At 44.3% G+C, this 19,033-nt stretch overlaps 1 protein-coding gene across 3 annotated transcripts; it reads left to right on the top strand.

Annotated features, from left to right (window-relative positions):
* Positions 1-1,922: 1,922 nt before the first annotated feature.
* On the top strand, positions 1,923-18,815 carry Layn (layilin). Of its 3 annotated transcripts, XM_036193693.1 has the most exons (8): positions 1,923-2,106; positions 2,689-2,712; positions 4,996-5,293; positions 10,836-10,993; positions 13,555-13,590; positions 14,445-14,528; positions 15,933-16,038; positions 17,959-18,815. In XM_036193693.1, exons 1-8 carry the CDS (start codon positions 2,022-2,024, stop codon positions 18,317-18,319), a joined length of 1,152 nt encoding a protein of 383 aa, XP_036049586.1. In that variant the 5' UTR covers positions 1,923-2,021; the 3' UTR covers positions 18,320-18,815. The 3 variants fall into 3 exon arrangements, with proteins under 3 accessions (XP_036049586.1, XP_036049587.1, XP_036049588.1); XM_036193694.1 differs by lacking the exon at positions 2,689-2,712; XM_036193695.1 differs by lacking the exons at positions 1,923-2,106; positions 2,689-2,712; positions 10,836-10,993; positions 13,555-13,590 and adding an exon at positions 8,270-8,282 and having other exon boundaries at positions 5,188-5,293; positions 14,425-14,528.
* The last annotated feature ends 218 nt before the right edge of the window (positions 18,816-19,033 follow it).

Below are 19,033 nucleotides of genomic sequence, written 5' to 3'. Positions count from 1 at the left end.
TAAAGTTTAAGGTCATGTAACTAATTCCTTTTGCTCTGATTCCATGATCATTGGGGATTCTTTCCTTGCCTAAAGGAAGACAATATGCTTCACAGGCCAAGCATTGTTTTACCCCAGATTTATAATTCTCAATGTGTGAACATATTACAGGTTAAGCAACTGTCATCCAAAAACCTGAAATCAGAAAGAGGTTGAATATCCAAAATCCAAATATTTTTGAGTACTGGTATGACACCACAAATAGAAAATTTTGGACTTGGCCTCATGTGAGGGTTGCAATAAAAATATGGCACACTAAAAATATAGTAGAAGGTCTCTGGAGAGGGCTCAGTGGCTATGACCGTTTTTCTCACAAGCATGAGAAGCTATGCTTGGATCCCCAGCACCTGTAGTCCTAGAATTGGAGGCAGGGTCTGGAGGATCTATATGTGGTGGCACAGCTCTCACTGGCCTACTAGTCTAGGCAATTGGTGAACACCAACTTCATCAAAGGCACTGTCTAAAAATAATAACATGGAGAGTAAAATAAGTACAAAATAAGTGGAGGAAGACACTCAATGTCAGTGTCTGGCCTCCTTACATGCATGCACAAGTACACACTCTCACACACATGTACATACATATATACACCACATACACAAAAAAAAAACCAGAAATATTATATTGCAGAGCATTGCCTTCAGACCATGTGTAGAAGATGTACAGGAAACAATTTTGCATTTGAAATTGAGTCTTATCACCAAAATACCTCATTATGTATATGTAAACATTCCAAAAATGCAGAATACTCTTAGCCCAAGCATTCTACCTGGTGGTCTCTTAGTTAACTTTGAGCTCATCAAGCTGAGGAATGGTTCTTGGGCCAAAGAAATTTTACCAAGAAAAATTACACTTGTCTGCCAGGCAGTGGTGGCATATGCTTTATTCTTGCCTTTCTGAATGGTCTTCTGAAAAGCTAGATGAATAGGTAAACAGAAGCAAACTGGGACCAAAATCCAGAAGTCCGCAGCCCAGATGTGGCTTCTGCTATGGTTCACAACACTATAGCGTAATGGAAAAGACAAAGAACCCATGGCTTTCTAGTTAATCCATAGTTTTTTGTTTTGTTTTGGTTGTTTGTTTTTTGACAGGAGACTGGCTCTCTTGTTTGAACGTATTTGAAAACACGTCTACTATAAGACACAATTATAAACACAACTATTATGAGAGTTTAAAGGGAAGCAGACACTTAGGCTGGGTTGGTTACGGAAACTTTTATGGGGGGAGGGGACATTCTTTCCTACGGGAGTCATCTTTCTGTCCACCAAAGGTGGACTCCACAAACCATTCCCACCTCCCAATATGTGTCCTGTACAAAGCAGATGGCTTTCTGGCTGAGATTTGGAACACTCTAGCTTCTGGTGGGGGCCTCTTAGGAACTCCTGCCTTACCTCCTTTCCTGGAAGCCCCTCAGTCTGAACCGTTCACTCCTAGTCAGTAGACACACCGCCTGCCTGAGAAGCCATTCCTACCTCATCACACTTGCAGCCTGGGTCTGAAGCTTACTGAGGTGTGAGTAGGGGTCTTGCCACTTTGGCCCACTTGGTAAAAACTGGGTGTAGTGATGAGGACGGGGGATGATACTATTTGAAGATACTGCACCCTCTTCATGGGAGTTCAGAGAATCTCCAGTGGGATTTTTCTCTCTTAGGCAAACTCAGGATCTCCCTTGGGCGGCTCTCTCTGGAGAGCTGGCCCCTTCCGCTGCCTGCTCCCTTCTCTGAGCTAGCAGTTTTTGGAGCATGGAGCACTAGATCAAGCCGTCAAGGGCGGGCCAGCCCAAGGGGCTGCCTTCCCCGCAGTGACGTCCCAGGAGGCGGAGGGGCAACCAACTAACGGACTCTGCGCCCTCCCGGACTCCTCCCAGTCTGTGGGTCCTTCGGAGATGCGGCTGCCTTGGTGGCAGTTGCCCAAACGCAGCCGCCTGTTTTCCTACTTCTCTGCCTTAGTTCTGGGGTGTCAGGACGCATTGGAGTCCAGCAATGCAGCCAGGACCAGCGCTGCAGGCTATGTTGCTGGCTGTGCTGCTGGCAGAACCGCGGGGTTTGAAGGGTCGCCTGCTGAGCGGTGAGTTTGCGCCCTGGGGAGAGGGCTGGTGCCCAAGCGCCTGGGGTTGATGCGCTCAGTACACCCCAGCTGTTGAGGACTGTCTTCAGGGCCACTGCACCCCTTCTGTGGCCCTTCGCGTAGTGAGGGGGTCAGAGATCCCAAGATCCACTCCGGGACCCAATCTGCCCTTTCTGAGTTCTCTGCTTCCAGGGAGCAAATGTACAACCAGCTCCGGTTCCTGGGGCCGCCCTGGGTATCCTGCAACGCTGGAAGTCCATTCTTTGCCAGGGGTTACCGAAGGGTGAGTGGGAGGACGTAGCCTGGGTGGGGCCGTGGGCAAACTTGCGCCAGTGAGTTCCCCTCCGCCTGCACCTTGAGCACTGCTGCCTGGGGCAGTGTCTGGATCCTTCTAGTGGTGGCAATGGATTCTGGATCTGCGGGACTGTGGGAAGCCTACCTGTTACTCTTGCTCTCCTCTGAGGGGAGGGTGGCCGGCCTGGAATGGGAGCTCAGAGATTGGGAAAGTAGACTAGTTAGAACGGAACCAGCCCTGCCAGGCTCCAAGAATGACTCTGCTTCCTTCCTTGTGTGTCACTGCAGCCTCGGACTTGGACCCCACAGGAGGTACAGTGCTCTGACTTCTTTCTCCTTCCATTCAGTCTGCATGTCTGGGGGAGAATATCTGTATCTTTTTATCAGGTCACTTTGGCCAAAGAGGCACCGAGGGATGGAGAAAAATGGGAATGTACACTAATCCCAGCTTGTGGGTCTGATTTAACTTTGATTTCAGGATGGGGGTGTGGTTCGGCTCAGCAGAGGAGCAGGGACGGTTAGGGCTGCATGGCTCCACACTTGGTGATGGGAGACCTCCTGCCTGCCCTTCCCCTTCCTGCAAATGAGAAAAGAAAGACACTTCCTGAAGACAGGGGAACCAGATGGGTCCTCGGCTGCCTTCCAGCTCCGGGGCTCCCTGGCAGTCACTAGCATACAGGGGATGTGTGCAGCCATCCTGGACCACACAGGAAACGCTATCAAGGTGTTAAGCTTTCTCTTGGCAGTCTGGCCTGGGAAGGTGGGACTGCTAGTAAAGGCAACTCCGGTTTCGGATATGCTAGTGGCCAGGTTGGGGGAGGCCAGGGTCCCTTTGCCTTCCTCTGCTGCCGCCTTCTCCTTTTCTCTGGACACCTCCCTGGTGAGCAAGCCCAGCTTCTGGGCACTCCTCAGCCTCTGGGGAACCTGTGCTGTTAGAGACCTTTTATTTAGCAGCAACAGGTACAGGATGCTCCCAGCTCCTCGCTCATTGAGAATTTACCTAAGTGTGGAGTTGGGGAAGGATCTTGCATTCCTTTTTCACAGCTAGCACTTACTGTGGTCTTTGGGCCTGTATGCTGGACGATTACTGGAAATAATGAACATTGCCTGGCTCCCTGGAGAGCTGAAATACATACTGGAGAAGTTGAAACACTCTAGAAGGTCTGGCAAGAAACTAAACTCATTTATGCCTTACTCAGTGGCAGCAAGTCACACCCAGAGCCTGCAGTTTGGCTCTTTTATTGCAAGGGACTAGTCTCCTTGTTGAAACTTGGCTTTTATTTTGTACATTTAAATCCAGAGTCAAGCTGCGGGCTCCTGTGGGTTGAGAACTGGCATCTCTGTATTCTCAATACCTAACACATCAGGCAAGGAGGAGTCACCCAATAAATGTCGAGTGCACAAAGGGTGACTGGGCTAGGTTTCAGCTGCAGCAGGACTTCAGCCAGCCAGGCACAAGCTAAGGCAGCCTGTGGTGGCGAACAGGTTGCTACTTGCTGCTTGATGGGATTGCTTTCGTGTTTCTGAAACTGCCTTCAGTCTTTCAAGTGTCAATCAAAGGAGACATGGGCCCCGAGTGCAAGCTGAGCCTGTCCAAGAGTGGGGAACCGTCAATACAAGTCCGTGACTCTGCCATGACTTCCTTAGCAGAGCTGGATCCCTACTCTGACAGTGCTGCTCAGAGCTGGATGACAAGTCAACTTCTCAAAGCTTCAGTTTCTCATTCACGGAGTGGGGCATAAATGGTCTCGACATTGGAAGACTGTTCTGGGACTAAGGGAGAATAAACTTTTTTAATACTTACTTATTTTTTATGTATGAGTTCTCTTTATCTGCATGTATGCCTGCATTACAGAAGAGGGCATCAGATCCCATTATAGATGGTTGTGAGCCATCATGTGGTTGCTGGAAATTGAACTCAGGATCTCTGGAAGAGCAGCTCTTACCCACTGAGCCATCTCTTCAGCCGGAGAATAATCTTTTATAAAAATTTAAAAAAAATAAAAACCTTTACCATAGCTAATGGGACGTGGAAAAAGTTCGGTAAACTCTAGCTTTAGGTCAGAGACCTGATTATCAGTAGCAGAAAAACCCATGGACGCTCTTAGCTTCTGCTCACACCAGAGGCTGAGCAAGTTAGGCCCACTGCATCGACAGAGGACTTCAGAGTAGAGGAATCCATGCTGACTTGATAATGCCCCTCTATACTGAAGGAATCATTTAACAGCAACGCCTATTCTAAGCCCCCATAATTCCCTGGGACTTCCAACGGGCATGAATGTCTTATTTGTATGCATTAAGGTAAGCCATAAGTATTTACCTATTCTCTTTAAAATACAGAAACATCTTCAGCAATCTGCACTAAAACAAACACATTGATCCCCTCCACAATACAAGCACCAGACTTTAAAATCCCTGTTACTTTGTGTTGTAAAAGAGTATTAATTTTCTCTAGAAACCTTGAGCAATAACAATCCACAGATAAACAATCAGAATTCCTGCCCAGAAACAGCTTCATTTAGATGTTTCTAGGTACATCTGCCTTGGTCTACTTTCTTGGGGTACTGAAACAGGTTGCCTTCTTTTTTTCTCTAGGGCAGCTGGTCTGCCGGGGAGGGACTCGGAGGCCCTGCTACAAAGTCATTTACTTCCGTGATGCTTTTCAAAGACTGAACTTTGAGGAAGCCAACGAAGCCTGCAGGAGAGATGGGGGACAGCTAGTCAGTATCGAAACAGAAGACGAGCAGAGACTGATAGAAAAGTTCATTGAAAACCTCTTGGCGTCTGATGGTGATTTCTGGATTGGCCTCAGGAGGCTGGAGGAGAAGCAGGGCAACAGCACAGCCTGCCAAGACCTTTATGCTTGGACAGATGGAAGCACATCACAATTCAGGTAAGTGGGTGGGTCCCACAGCAGCTGGTTCCCTTGACACCACTCAGAAAGGAGTCAAGCAGAACCCATAGTGTCAGATTCATGAGAAGGTCTGGCAGTAACAAGAGGATGGTTACTGATCAGAGGAGTATGGCAAAAAATGGAGAACACAGCCTTGACTTGGGCCCAAAGTGCCCTGTTCAGGTGGGTGAAGCCCAGAAGCACTTTTCCAATGGCATGCCATGCTTGGCATCTATGGTTCTGGTTCTCTGGCCCTTGGAGCTAAGACTGTGCTGAGAAACTGAAGGTACATAATGATGGGGCCAGGGTAGGACTCCAGACCACAGGGAATCATGATATGGGCAAGAATCCATCTTACTCTGGACTGACCAAGGGTGGAGACTTCAAGAAAACTACCATTTGTAGGGAACTCCTAAACTCACAGCATGAAGATACTGACGAGTACTCACACCCCACTATGCACCATGACACTGTCATCATTTCTTCCTAAAAAACACAGGGACATGGACAAACATTTCAAAAATATCAACATTATAAAACCAACATGGGAAAGGAGGGGGAACAATGTCCCAAAGTTAATCTTTATATGATAATGAGTTGTAAGTCAATTTAAATATAAAGATGATAACATATAAAGCCTTGGAGACAAAAAGACAAAAGACCTAAGCAGAGAGCTCACAATGAAGAAAATTGAATTTGCTCTACAATTATATGGAAAATGTATAGTCACTATCACTCAAAAGCATAAAGATTAAAAAATAGTTTATCTGGGCTGGATCGATACCTCAGTAGTTAAGAGCACTGGCTGCTCTAGCAGTGGACCCAGGTTCAGTTCCCAGCACCCACATGGCATCTCATAACTGTCTATAACTCCAGTTCCAGGGGGAATTTTCCTCCTTCTTCTGTACTATGCAGGTACTGCATGCACATGGTACACAGACATGCAAGCAGCATGCCCACTCTCATTCTCTACTGATTACACTTATAAGATCTCATCTTCATATAAGTTGTAGAAGAAACTGCTCTGAGATTCTTACAGCCTTCTCTTCCTGGAAGAAATTTTAAAAGAGAAGGTTCAGAGTAGGAAGTATATATCTCATCACTGGAGATGATCTTAGAACCACAACTGACACTTGCTGACCTTTACTATCCCATAACATACCCTCCCCCTTCTGCTGGTCTCAATGGCTGACTTAGTAGCATAACCAGACCGTCATCTCTGAAGAGCATGAGGCTCTAGTCAACTTGCACTTCTCAGCCTAGAGTTAATATGTTTTCTCATTGACTTTCAAAAGTAGGACGTGAACATGAAGATACTCCCAAGTACATAACTGGCAGGCTCTTCCTAACAATAACATACAGCAGCAAACCACCCCCTCCTAATATAGAGTAAATAACCTCCTGCTTACATACTGACATCTCTTCTTGTCTGCTGATCTCTGATCCCAGAGATCCCAAGCGCCACTTGGTAACCATGGCTTGTGGCTTGATTAGACTCTTGCTACGTCTCCTAACAGAAGTATTCCTCTCTGGAAACGACTCAAACTTCCATATTATAGCACTGCAGAAAGGAGAAGCACAAACTCCACAGGGGATGATGGTCCTCAGTGGAGGGGCTGCTGCTCTTAACCCTTGGCTCCAGACCCATGTATTCGACTCATAGAGATACAGGGCAATGGAACTTGTTGCTTTAAAGTATGCACTGCTAATTGGAGAGTGATGTCCCTCCCCAAAGTTCAATTACCTTGAGGCTGATGCTTCAGCTGTATTTTCAACAAGCTCTTCCCTGAGTCGAGCTGGCAGCTTTGGGATGGGAGTCAAATGTAATCTGACAAGGAATTCCCATGACTAGGGGCCTAGGCTCATACCTCCTTTGCTACAAAATAGGTCTTTTGTCCGATGAGACTGTATTTGGGGTCTTATTTTGATAGATAAGACACTATTTACACTTTTGGATAGTGGATCTAACTAAAACCCCGAGGCAGAAAAAGAAAACTCAATACCCAGATCGTATCTTTTCCAACCAAAATGAGTAACTGTCCCATTGTAGCTAACTTACCACCAAGTATCATGTTTGTCTCCTTAATTACCAGTGCTATACTATTCCCTTCTCATCCTCCCCACCCTCTGTTGGTTTCAATGGCTGGCTTCTGACATTGTCAGACCATCTCTGGTGTCACCTTGAATGGCTCAGGCAGGAATTAGCATCAGTCTTAATATGGGTCTCTATTGCCAGAAGACTGGATGTTTGTCCAGACCAGTCTTGTATGCAATCTAAACAGTTGAACCCATGCAGAGCCTCCATGGTTATTGTTCTTATTTATCTATTAGGATACTATCAGTGTGGCTGAGAACAGCTGGTTGGCATCATTTGGCTCACTTATTTTTGTCTCCCTGGTTGTTTAGTGCCAGTTCTGTGAAAGGTACTCCCTGATGAGCTTATCATGTGCTAAAACAATTCTCAGACTTCATGCTCACTTCTTTATCTCTATTCACTTCATTCTACCCAAGATGTCATGGTCTCCAACCTTCATCCTTTTTCTTTTATATCTTACTAGTTGGCTGTGCATCTTCATTTCCCCCAAATTTCATATGTTTTAACTTCCAGAAACTTCTCCTTCCATATAAAGTGGCTAATGAGGTATACCAACTAAAGCTCTAGTCAGTGAGAGGCTGTCCCCTCACCACTGGCTTTCAATGCCACCTCTTGGTGCAGCTGAGTAAAGTTTGTAGTCATTTTAGCTTCTTCGACTTCACTTACACCCAAGATTGAGCTCACTGTATCAACTAGTCACAGGGACTCTTCCACTCACAGGGGTGTGTGCTGAGGAAGAAGGTACAATTGTGAGAAGTGCCTGAGCCCAGACCTTCCTTAGAATCCCTTTCTGCTCAGAATCCCACTCAAAACTGGCCATCTGTCATATAAGCCACAGTAGTACTCTTACAGGTGAGAAATACAAAACTTCTGGAACCCAGAGAGGCCTGCCAAGTATTATGCTTCCTTTAAATTATTGTATGATATAATGGTTTGTTATTTAATTTGAAAGAGATGTTCTTGCACTGTCCAGATCACTAGACATCTATACATTCCAACAAAGTGATAGGTCCTGAATATTCATTGAATTTTACTCCAATTTTCTGGAATACATGAGTCTTACTAAGGTCTCCAATATACTATCCTTTTTTCCCCTTGCTTATCTAGTGCAATTGGCACAGTGGTCAGCAGTATAATGGACCAGTATGATTTTCTTCACAAGTCATAGGAAATCCAAGTATTATAACTGGGTGTGAGGAAAAAAATCAAAATAAGGCAAAATCATGCGTGTAAACTGTTGTCCATTCCCAATTAATGTAAACTGTTCCAGGGTCTCTTGGATGTGTTCACCAGATTCTAGCAAAGACATCACATATAGAACGACAGCCACAGTTGGGGGTCCGCAGGGCTGAGTGTGTGCTCCTCTTGTATAAAACTTTAGGACCTGCCTGGCTTCACAGGAGTCAGACAAGTGAACTAAGCAGAGATATGATAGGAGACAGCACTCTGCATTATCAGGTCTGCAGAGTACAACTGCTTCCTGCCATCTAACTCTAGATAAGATGCTGCGGTGAGGGAATGCAGTTTTAGAGGCTTATGCTTGGAGTTCTATACTGTTAGCCTAGGAAGTCAATGTGGAACTATACCAACTACTAAATAGGTCTATTCAGAGGCCCTAGGTTCCATCCTCAGCAACCCCTAAAAATGCACACTGGCATATAATGTGATCCTTCCTACTCAGAGGTAGAAGCTAGAAGATGAGGTTCATGTTTGGCCTCAGCTGGCTAAAGGCCCACCTGGAAAAGCTACACTAGACCTTGTTTCACAACAACAAATGAAAAAATTAGAGCCAATTTATAGATAGATAGATAGATAGATAGATAGATAGATAGATAGATATAGATACAGATAATATTTTGGAGCTGGGCCAATTACTACTGGTTGGGCCCACTGTGAGCTGACTGATTAAATATCTTGCCCCAATGTGCTCCCACTCTGATGCGTGGCTTTGGTGACATCAGTGCCCATTATACCTTATGTTTAACAATTCTAGCAATATTTAGACAGATCCCCCTTCCCAAGTGTAAGGCTATTTGGTTAAATAGCCAAAGGTCCTCCTGCAGAAAGAACAGAAGAAATTCTTATTATAGACACCTGCCACAGCATTACAGGGTTTTCTTCCTAGGCATCTGGCCTTTCCCTGCGAGTTACGAATCTGAAAACTGGCTCAAGTCCAAAAATACTTTTCTAGAAATCAATCAGTCTCTCTCTTTCTCCCCCTCTTCCTCCTCTCTCTCCTTCCCCCATCTCAAGATGAAGTAACATAAAGACATTAAACTATGGGGAGGACCAGTTGTGCTGGAGTTAACTAATGAGGCACAAAGCCCAGTCTCCACCAAGACCCCAACCAGATGTTCATGTATAATGTCCAGAGTTTTATCATAAATTCAGCTGTTGTTCAGGAAACTCTTTTAACACAGTAGGTGCAACAAAGGATCTTCCTTTTAGCAGATTGCAACACAGGACTAAAGCAGAGTCATGTTGTGGGGCTACCAGAAGACATGTCTCTTAGCCAGCTCTCCTGAAGAGAGGCTTGCGAAGACATGGGCAGAGCAGTAGTGTCTAGATAAACAGTGTGAGAGTTGGAGCTAACCCTGGAAAGAAGCAGATCAGGTGCTCAGGCAGACTATAAAACCCAGCCCTCAGTTGGCAGATGAGGTAAGTGTTTGCATACTTCTATTCTGTGGACTCCAAGACCTTATCCTGGTTCCCACATATTCAACAAGGTGGCATCACCACTCAGTTCCAGGAACTGCTGGATGGTAAAGCTAAACATACTATGAACCCTTTCAGGAGCTAAAGAGGCAAAAGGAAGATACCTCAGAGCAGAGGCAAGGGGGCTCATTTCCCTGATCCTGTACAAATGGTTTGAAAAACTATCGAAGACCAAGATGGCCTCCTAGTCTCTCCCCAGCCCCTCTCCTACTTTGGCAGCTTCTATATTTTGGGATGTCTCCTTCAGATTCTTCATCTTCTCATCCATCATCTGGGGCTGGTGTGGCAGAGGTAGCTATTGGAAAGTATCAAGATGGAAGCAGGGTGAGCTTTGAGAAAGATATGCCATGTCTCTCCTCAGTATGTATGATAGAATCCAAGCCCAAGTAGCACAGAGCCAAACGAGAAGGCAAGCATTAAGACCTTCTTCCAGACTAGCTCTGTGCTAGCCTCAATTGCTCATAGTTATCTTGAAGACAGAAGAACATAGTATATCCCTCCCTGCAAAGAGGTTGTGGCAAATGTCAGATGATTAATTGTGACAGCCGCACTGGATCAACAGCGTGTGTCCACTCTTTGGCAGTGCTTCAGTTCCTCCTCCTCCTCTCTGTACCATGTTCTGAAGCAGAATCTGACACTTATGGTTCGATGGAACCTCAGGAGAAAATAAAGACATGAAGGTCTAAGAGTGTGTTTCTCCAGTTGTCTCCATTGTCCATCCTTTTCCTTCAGGAACTGGTATGTGGATGAACCTTCCTGTGGCAGCGAGGTCTGTGTGGTTATGTACCATCAGCCATCGGCACCAGCGGGCATCGGGGGCTCATACATGTTCCAGTGGAATGATGACCGGTGTAACATGAAGAACAATTTCATTTGCAAATACACTACCGGTAACGAAACTTTACCCCAGTTATATGGCTACATGCCCAGTGACATAGTCCATGGAGATCAGCCTCCCAGGACATATAGATGAGATCTTATAGAGGGAGATAGACACATGGAGAAGAACTAACACTGGCCTTTGAAAATCCACAGCCCCACAAGATAAACTCATTCAGCTTACCGTGCAGGGAAAGGTCCTCACCTCCCAGCACGCTCGACTCCTCTCCCTGTCCTATTCCAATACCTCTGCACTCAGTAGTGTTCCTTGAAAGCTCTTATCTGCTACTTTCTATACTGGAAACATTTCTCCCTTCCCCAGGCAACTCATCCTCACCCTTCAGGCTTCAGGTTAAGCATCACCTTCTCAACTAACAATTAAACGCAACAAGTCACCCTGACTGCATCCTAGTCCAAGAGGATGGTGACGACAGTGATGGTAGTGGTGTTCTGTAAGTGACATGACTGTGTCAGTTGGCAGAATGTGAGTAAGGTCTGTAGATTAAATAATAGGATCTTGTCAGTGTTGATTCCTTGGTTGTTACTTCTGTGATTCCCACAGGATGGCACACCACCCTACTAAAATTATGACACACTGGTAAGGGACTGTGTGAGTGAGCGATAATGTCTAAAACTAGATTTGAGAATGTGATCATGTGGAATAAGTGACACAATAGCCACATTGTGTGCTAAAGAGACAGGAACATTCAGTGGAACGACACAAAATCATCTGAGGTGTGGCAAATACTGTGCAGGGGACAATGGAAATGCTGTGCTGTACACAGATGTGCTGTACACAGATGTGCTGTGCTCAGGGCCACAGTGCACAAATGTGCTGTGCTCAGGGCCACAGTGCACAAATGTGCTGTGCTCAGGGCCACAGTGTCAGTGGTCAGAGCTATAGGAGATGACTATGGGGATCACAGGTGTCAAAATAAAAACACTTTTTTGTTTTGTTTTGTTTTTGTTTTTTGTTTTTTGTTTTTTTGTTTTTTGTTTTTTGTTTTTTTTGTTTTTTCGAGACAGGGCTTCTCTATGTAGCTTTGTGCTTTCCCTGCAACTCAATTTGGAGACCAGGCTGGCCTCGAACTCACAGAGAGCCGCCTGCCTCTGTCTCCGAGTGCTGGGATTAAAGGCGTGTGCCACCACCACCCAGCTAGAATATAAACTCTTTAACATACTTAGAATCTTCCACATCTGTTGTTTTATCTTTACTAAGTAGCACAATTATGCCTGTTTATGATTTTAATTTTTATTTAAATTTATTTAGTTGACATTCCTTTCAGCTAATTATTAGCTATGAAATTTAAACAGGTTATTTAAACCCCCTTTATTTTAGTTTCTTCATGTATAAAGTAAGAATAGTAATAAGGCTCCCTTATAAGCCTGTTACCAAGATTAATTGTTTTTATAAAACACTTAGGATGGTCTCTAGCTAGCATCTAGTAGGCACTCTATGGGTAAGTTTGAAAAGTAAATAATGAACACACTTATATCATGTCTATACAAACATACGTAAAGAAAGAAGATTATGGCTAGAGAGATGGCTCAGAGGTTAAGAGCACTGGCTGCTCTTCCAGAGGTCCTGAGTTCAATTCTCAGCAACCACATGGTGGCTCACACCATCTGTAATGAGATCTGGTGCCCTCTTCTGGTGTTCAGGCATACATACAGACAGAACACTGTATACATAATAAGCCTTTTGAAGTAGGAGGAAGAGGAGGAGGAGGAGGAGGGAGAAGGGAGAAGGAGAGAAGGAGAGAAGGAGGAGGAGGAGGAGGAGGAGGAGGAGGAGGAGGAGGAGGAGGAGGAGAAGAAGAAGAAGAAGAAGAAGAAGAAGAAGAAGAAGAAGAAGAAGAAGAAGAAGGAAAGGAAGAGGAAGAAGAGGTTTAGTATAAGAGACTCAGTGCTAAACTGGGGAATCTCTCAACCACTTCCACTTCCTGAAGACTACATGTTTGTTGCTCTCTGAAATGTCCTCAGTAGGAACCGACAAAATATCTTGGACCACTTTAAGACATTCTCAGCCAGGAACTGCAGTGGGGGAGTAGGGGTCAATGCTGAAGTTCAAGGAGTTCCATGCTGGTAGGCGGAGGTTGTATGACAGTACACAGGGGCTCAATATGCTGCTTCTGTGTGCATTTGCAAAGCCTGATATTAAAGCTCCTAAATACTCAAAAACACTGAAGTAGCCTGGTGGTGGTGGCGTATGCCTTTAATCCCAGCACTCGGAGACAGAGGCAGGAGGCTCTCTGTGAGTTCGAGGCCAGCCTGGGCTACCAAGTGAGTTCCAGGAAAGCCCCAAAGCTACACAGAGAAACCCTGTCTCAAAAAACCAAAAAAAAAAAAAAAAAAAAAAAAAAAAACCACTGAAGTAAAGCTGAAGGGAGGCTAGCATTCGTGTTCGAGTAACTCTTTGACTTAGGCAGCCTACCTCTGTTATCTGATAACAATAATTAATAAGGTGACAATACATAGAGTTTATTGGAATTAGATGCCACACGTTAGCTGATTTCATTCAGATGAAGGGAAATGCAAGCATTGTTTTTGTTTTTGTTTCTTTCTGCTACAGAGAAACCAAGTACAACACCTTCTATAAGGCCTGGAGGTAAGTCTGTCATATGAAATTTGGGTTAATTTGGGCCATTTCACGGTCCCCTTCATAGATTTAAAACCAGGCCTTTAGAGCAAATTATTCAGTGGGAAGACCACTGGTGTTTACCCAGGAAAATTGGGCCGTCATCTGTGACATCCAATTGTGGCAACTAGCCTATCATTCTCCTTCTCTGCCCACTGTTATCTATGTGGGTCAAAACTGAAAAGTAATAGTTTGGAAATTCCATTGTGGATGCTTATTATTATTATTAGCATTATTGTTAATATAAAAGGAGTAATTCAATCTAGTGAAGTAATAAATGAGCCCAACTGATTATTTACGGTCCTAGCAGTGAGCCATGTTACCTCCCCTGTGTACTTTAGTCCTTTATATTGCTTGTTGGCTGCTGTGGTGCCTGATCATTGGCAAAGTTCTCACCAAAAATATGAAGACATGTCTGGGGAGATGGCTCAGCGGATGAAGTGCTCACTATGCAAGCCTGAGGACCTGAGTTAGAACTCCAGAATCCATGTCTAAAAGCTTGGCACAGTGATATGCACCTCTGATCCCATCACTGGGAAGGCAGAGACAGGGTTTACCTGCCAGCCAATCTACCTGAATATGCAAGCTTCGTGTTCAGAGAGACTGTCTCACAACACAAGGTGGGGACAGTCGTGGAAGACACCTGGTGTCAACCTCAGACTATGTACACACACACACACACACACACACACACACACACACACACACACACACACTGAAGACAAACTTCCTTGCATACCACTCTACATGTGACAGGACCTCAGAGCATCCCTGGACTATAGCACCTTTCTTCAGGCTCTCAAGTCCATATGTGTCTCTCTCAGGTGAAGCAACTGAGCCAGCAACACCAGTACTTCCAAAAGAAACACAGAAAGAAGACATCAAAGAAACATTTAAAGAAAGCAAAGGTACTTGGGGAAAATAGAGAACGGGACTAGAAATTACCTATGGTTAAACTTCCTACTTTCTTCTTTATATAGCTCCTTACAAGGTGAAATTGGGCAAAGACCTGTGACATTGCAAACACCATATTAATTGCACAATGAAATATGCAATGAGTGATACCCTAAGACTACTGAGACTAGACAGGAGGTGGAAGGTTGCGCCTGTCTCTGTAAAGGCAAGACTTGGGAACTTTCCTAACCATGGGAAGTAGGATAGCATAGGGCTGAGAAAATGGATATAGGAAAACAAGAGTGAATAACCCAAGCCATAACACATACCATCTGGGATCAATATTCATCTGTGAACCAAACTGAGTAAATGGGAAAGATAAACATCTAAAAGGCTGCATCATAAAAGGTAAAAAAGTTGAGGTGATAACCTGGAGTGCTACTGAGCTTTTGACCTCACTCTCACCCTGAGTTTCAAGAGGGAAATCTGGGGTTTTGTCACTGAGCAACTTAACTTTAAAAAACTTTATCTGTGCTTCAGTTTAATCATTTAATATTTTTCATACCTAGCTGACAGCATTATCAACTTCATAAAGTAAAATGTACTCTTTTACTGCAATTCAGTTCTGACACTGAATGTCTATGCAGATTCCCCCCACAGCTTAAAGGCATATTCCACACCTCTCACATCAGACATCAGTCATAGGTCTTGAAGGCCTCAGACCACCTGCGCTAATGTTCAACTGACTACACATTCAGTAGTGCCCACCAGCCCTGTCGGGCTCTGCAATTCACTAGAACTCACAGAATCTAGGAATACAGTGTCTGCGCATCTTATTATACAGGATCCAAGGTGAGAAAAACGAAATAAAGACCCAGCCAGGGCAAGGTCTGGAAGGGTTTCAGATGGGATCTTCTGTGTCATCTCCCAGTAGAATCAGGACTATCAACCTCTTGGTTATGGTTTGACTCTAAAATATCTTCTGAATGCTCATGTATTGAGTGTTTGGTCCCCAGGTAGTGGTGCTATATGGAAGATTCTGAAAATTTTAGGGTGTAGGTCCTAGCCGGAGGAAGTGGGTCACAGGGAGCATGCCTTTGAAGCATATATGTGGTACTTGGTATGTCCTTTTTTCTCTGTATCCTCTTCACCATGATATACACAGCCATCTCTCCCTCCACCCTTGCTTACCTCCATGATGTTCTGCCTGATTTCATGGAGCCAGTCAGTAAGCTCTGACCTGAAATCATCTTTCGTCTTTTAAGTTCTTCTTTTGGATAACTGGCTCACAGATTCACAGAAGTAAACAATATATTTCTGCTGGTACACTGATGTAGTACCCACCCAGGAAGCTCCATTAGGCTTTGGTGTCCAGAGGAGATCAGCAGAGCTAACAGATGGTTTTTTTTCTTTTTCAGGGGCTACTCTGAATCTTGCCTACATCCTAATCCCCAGCCTGATTCCCCTTTTCCTCCTACTAGTGGTCCTTTCCGCGGCAGGCTGGCTTTGCATCTGCAGAAGGAGGCAAGTATAACCTGCATCCTGGAAACCTTTGCTCCCTCTCACTCTCTGAGATTTGGAGGCTGCCCAGTGGGGGTCATTAAAAGCCATGAAAACTCCAAGAGAAGGATCAGTGCAGAACTGAGTGTAAACTGTGGCTGACTCAGGTCCACGTCAGGCAAGTAGCATTCAGCTGAGCGTTTGTGCTAAGTTGTGACTAAGCCAGTACTCCAATGTCCTTTCTTTTCTCTGTGCGTGGAAGATTTTTAAGCAATGTGGAAGGTAAAACAGTGTTATTCACTTCCTGTGCACCCATGTATTACCTAGCAAAGTGCTCTCCAAAATGTAGGTCCTTATTCCAAAAAAGTCTGTTGAGTAAGGAATGACTAATGGACCACATGAAAACTGTGTGTTCCAGAGCATTCTGGGAAGCATCTGATACAGAATGAATCAGCCAAATTCTTTTTTTTTTTTTTTCCGAGACAGGGTTTCTCAGTGTAGCTTTGCGCCTTTCCTGGAACTCACTCTGTAGCCCAGGCTGGCCTCGCACTCACAGAGATCCGCCTGCCTCTGCCTCCCGAGTGCTGGGATTAAAGGTGTGCACCACCACTGCCCAGTGTCAAATTCAAATTCTTTTTAATTGACTTTTCTTTTGATTGATTTCAAAAGTATATTGTTGCAAAGCAGCTAAACTAGATAACATAGGCAGCCTCTGTATGTAATCTGGATCATGTGCTCATGTAGTTTAGGTACATGCAACTGTCCTCAGTTACACCTTTATTCCCCATTATCATGGTATGCCTACAAAAAGGCTAGCATTCTCACTTTTACAGAAGGAAAATCAAGGTGCAACTTAAGTTTACTCACTTTGATGAGCAATTGAAAATAAATTTGTAAAATTCCAGTGCAGAACCTATTTCATTTAATAATCCCCTTAAAGGATTATTGTGGTATCAAAGCAATGAATACACACATAACAAGCATACAATAAATACTCAAAAGAATTAGCCATTACTATAATCATTTCTATTAGTAATTCTCTTGAATTTAAAATAGAATTCAGTTAAACAACTACAGACACATTTTTTCTAATGGCTTACACTGCAGTTGGTTCTTTTAAATGTATTTACCACTTTGCTAGAGTTGGGGGCTTGCAGTTTTCTTCCTGATTCATTCTCTCTCTCTCTCTCTCTCTCTCTCTCTCTCTCTCTCTCTCTCTCTCCTTCTTTCCTTTTTTCTTTTTTCTTTCCTTCCTTCTTTCATTTTTTAAACAGTCCTCAGGATTAACCCAGGACTTTCCACATGCCAGACAATAACATTTAGCTATATCCCCAGTCCCTTAAACAATATTTTTAAGTGTGGCAAACAAAATGCTTTGGTAGAAAAAGAAAGCAAATATACCATTACATAGTTTAGCAAAAATATTTCCCAAAATTAATCGTTTCTTTGTTAATGATTCTTAGTAGTAGGTATAATTATAATTTTGAAGTACAGGTAAGCATAAAATATTTCAAAGCGACTATAATAACTGATATGATATGGGAACATGATTTCTATTGGTGATTGAGTCAATGATATTATAAATTCTACTCTTGTTATTTACTTTTAATGGTAGGATAGAAATAATAGAAGTAGAAATAGCTAATTGTATTTAGAAATGAGGTTTTTAGTATAATTTTTTTTCTCCTCTTGCTTTTTGGCCCCATATTCTCAAGGGAGTCCTGGAACCCAAGCTAGAGCCAATGAATGGCAGATGTAGGATCACTATAACCATAACACTTTCCTGGGTTGTCTCCTACCTGACCCACAAAACCTGTAGGGGTAGGTAGGTGAGAAGTAGAGCCAGGTCACTTCCTGAGGTTACTCCCTCCACTTCGGTAGGAACAGGGATATATAGTCTCAGTATCCTGAGCTCAAATACTCAGCTTGGTTCTCTTCTTCTAGAAAACAAGAGCAGTCAGACCCTGGTACAAAGGAGCAACACACCATTTGGCCCACTCCTCACCAAGGAAACAGCCCCAACCTAGATGTTTACAATGTCATCAGAAAACAAAGTGAAGCCGATTTAGCTGAGCCCCGGCCAGACCTGAAGAACATCTCATTTCGGGTGTGTTCTGGTGAAGCCACTCCCTATGACCTATCTTGTGACTATGACAACATGGCTGTGAACCCTTCAGAAAGTGGGTTTGTAACTCTGGCAAGTATGGAAAGTGGATTTGTGACCAATGACATTTATGAGTTCTCCCCTGACAGAATGGGGAAGAGCAAGGAGAGTGGATGGGTGGAGAATGAAATATATTACTAAGACATGTGGGGAAAACCGGCAAAAATGAGAAAAGAAAAGCCAAAGCCTCCTGTTGCTTATGAGGATAATGTTCAGAACCTTTATGAAAATGCTAGATCAGTTCTTAGGGTAAGCACAGAATCTCCACAAGTTCCTCCTCGGTCCCCAAGTTCTGGCTGTACCCCTATCCCAGAGCGTCCCCCAGCTCAGCCTTGTGAGAAGGCACCTTGCCCAGGGGCTGCTATACAGCAGACCCTCAGCAATTGTCAGCCAGTGGGTTACAACTGATGCTTTCACCACTCAGGGGAGAGGTGTGACCAAGGAGCTTGGAAAGCTCCCTTTAGGTTCTGTTCTCCTTGCTCTCAACAGCAACACGTGCAATCACAAAAAGACAGACACTGTGGGATCTCTTCAAAGCCTATGTATGGAAGCCCCAGGCTGGCCTGCACATCAACAATTCCCATATCTGCCCCTTCACCCCAAATAAAATCCAATAAAAAGCAGGAAGCAGAATGTTAGTCAGTGTGTGTTTACAGCCCTTCCTTTGCATGTGGCCTCAGGGGACCTTTTTTTTTTTTCCTTTTTTTCAATTCTCCCAACATCTAAACTTGGAAAAACCCAACTTGGAAATGACTTTAGAAAGTAAAAATGAAGTCTGTGCTTGCTCCAGGGCTCCTTGTTCTTCTGGCTCAGACGGTATGTGTTGTTCTGGGGATGGGTGGCGGCAGCATTGGA

This window comes from Onychomys torridus, chromosome 7 (assembly GCF_903995425.1).
Source record: "Onychomys torridus chromosome 7, mOncTor1.1, whole genome shotgun sequence".
NCBI classification, from domain to species: Eukaryota; Metazoa; Chordata; class Mammalia; order Rodentia; family Cricetidae; genus Onychomys; species Onychomys torridus.
This window is presented reverse-complemented; position numbering and strand designations above follow the sequence as displayed.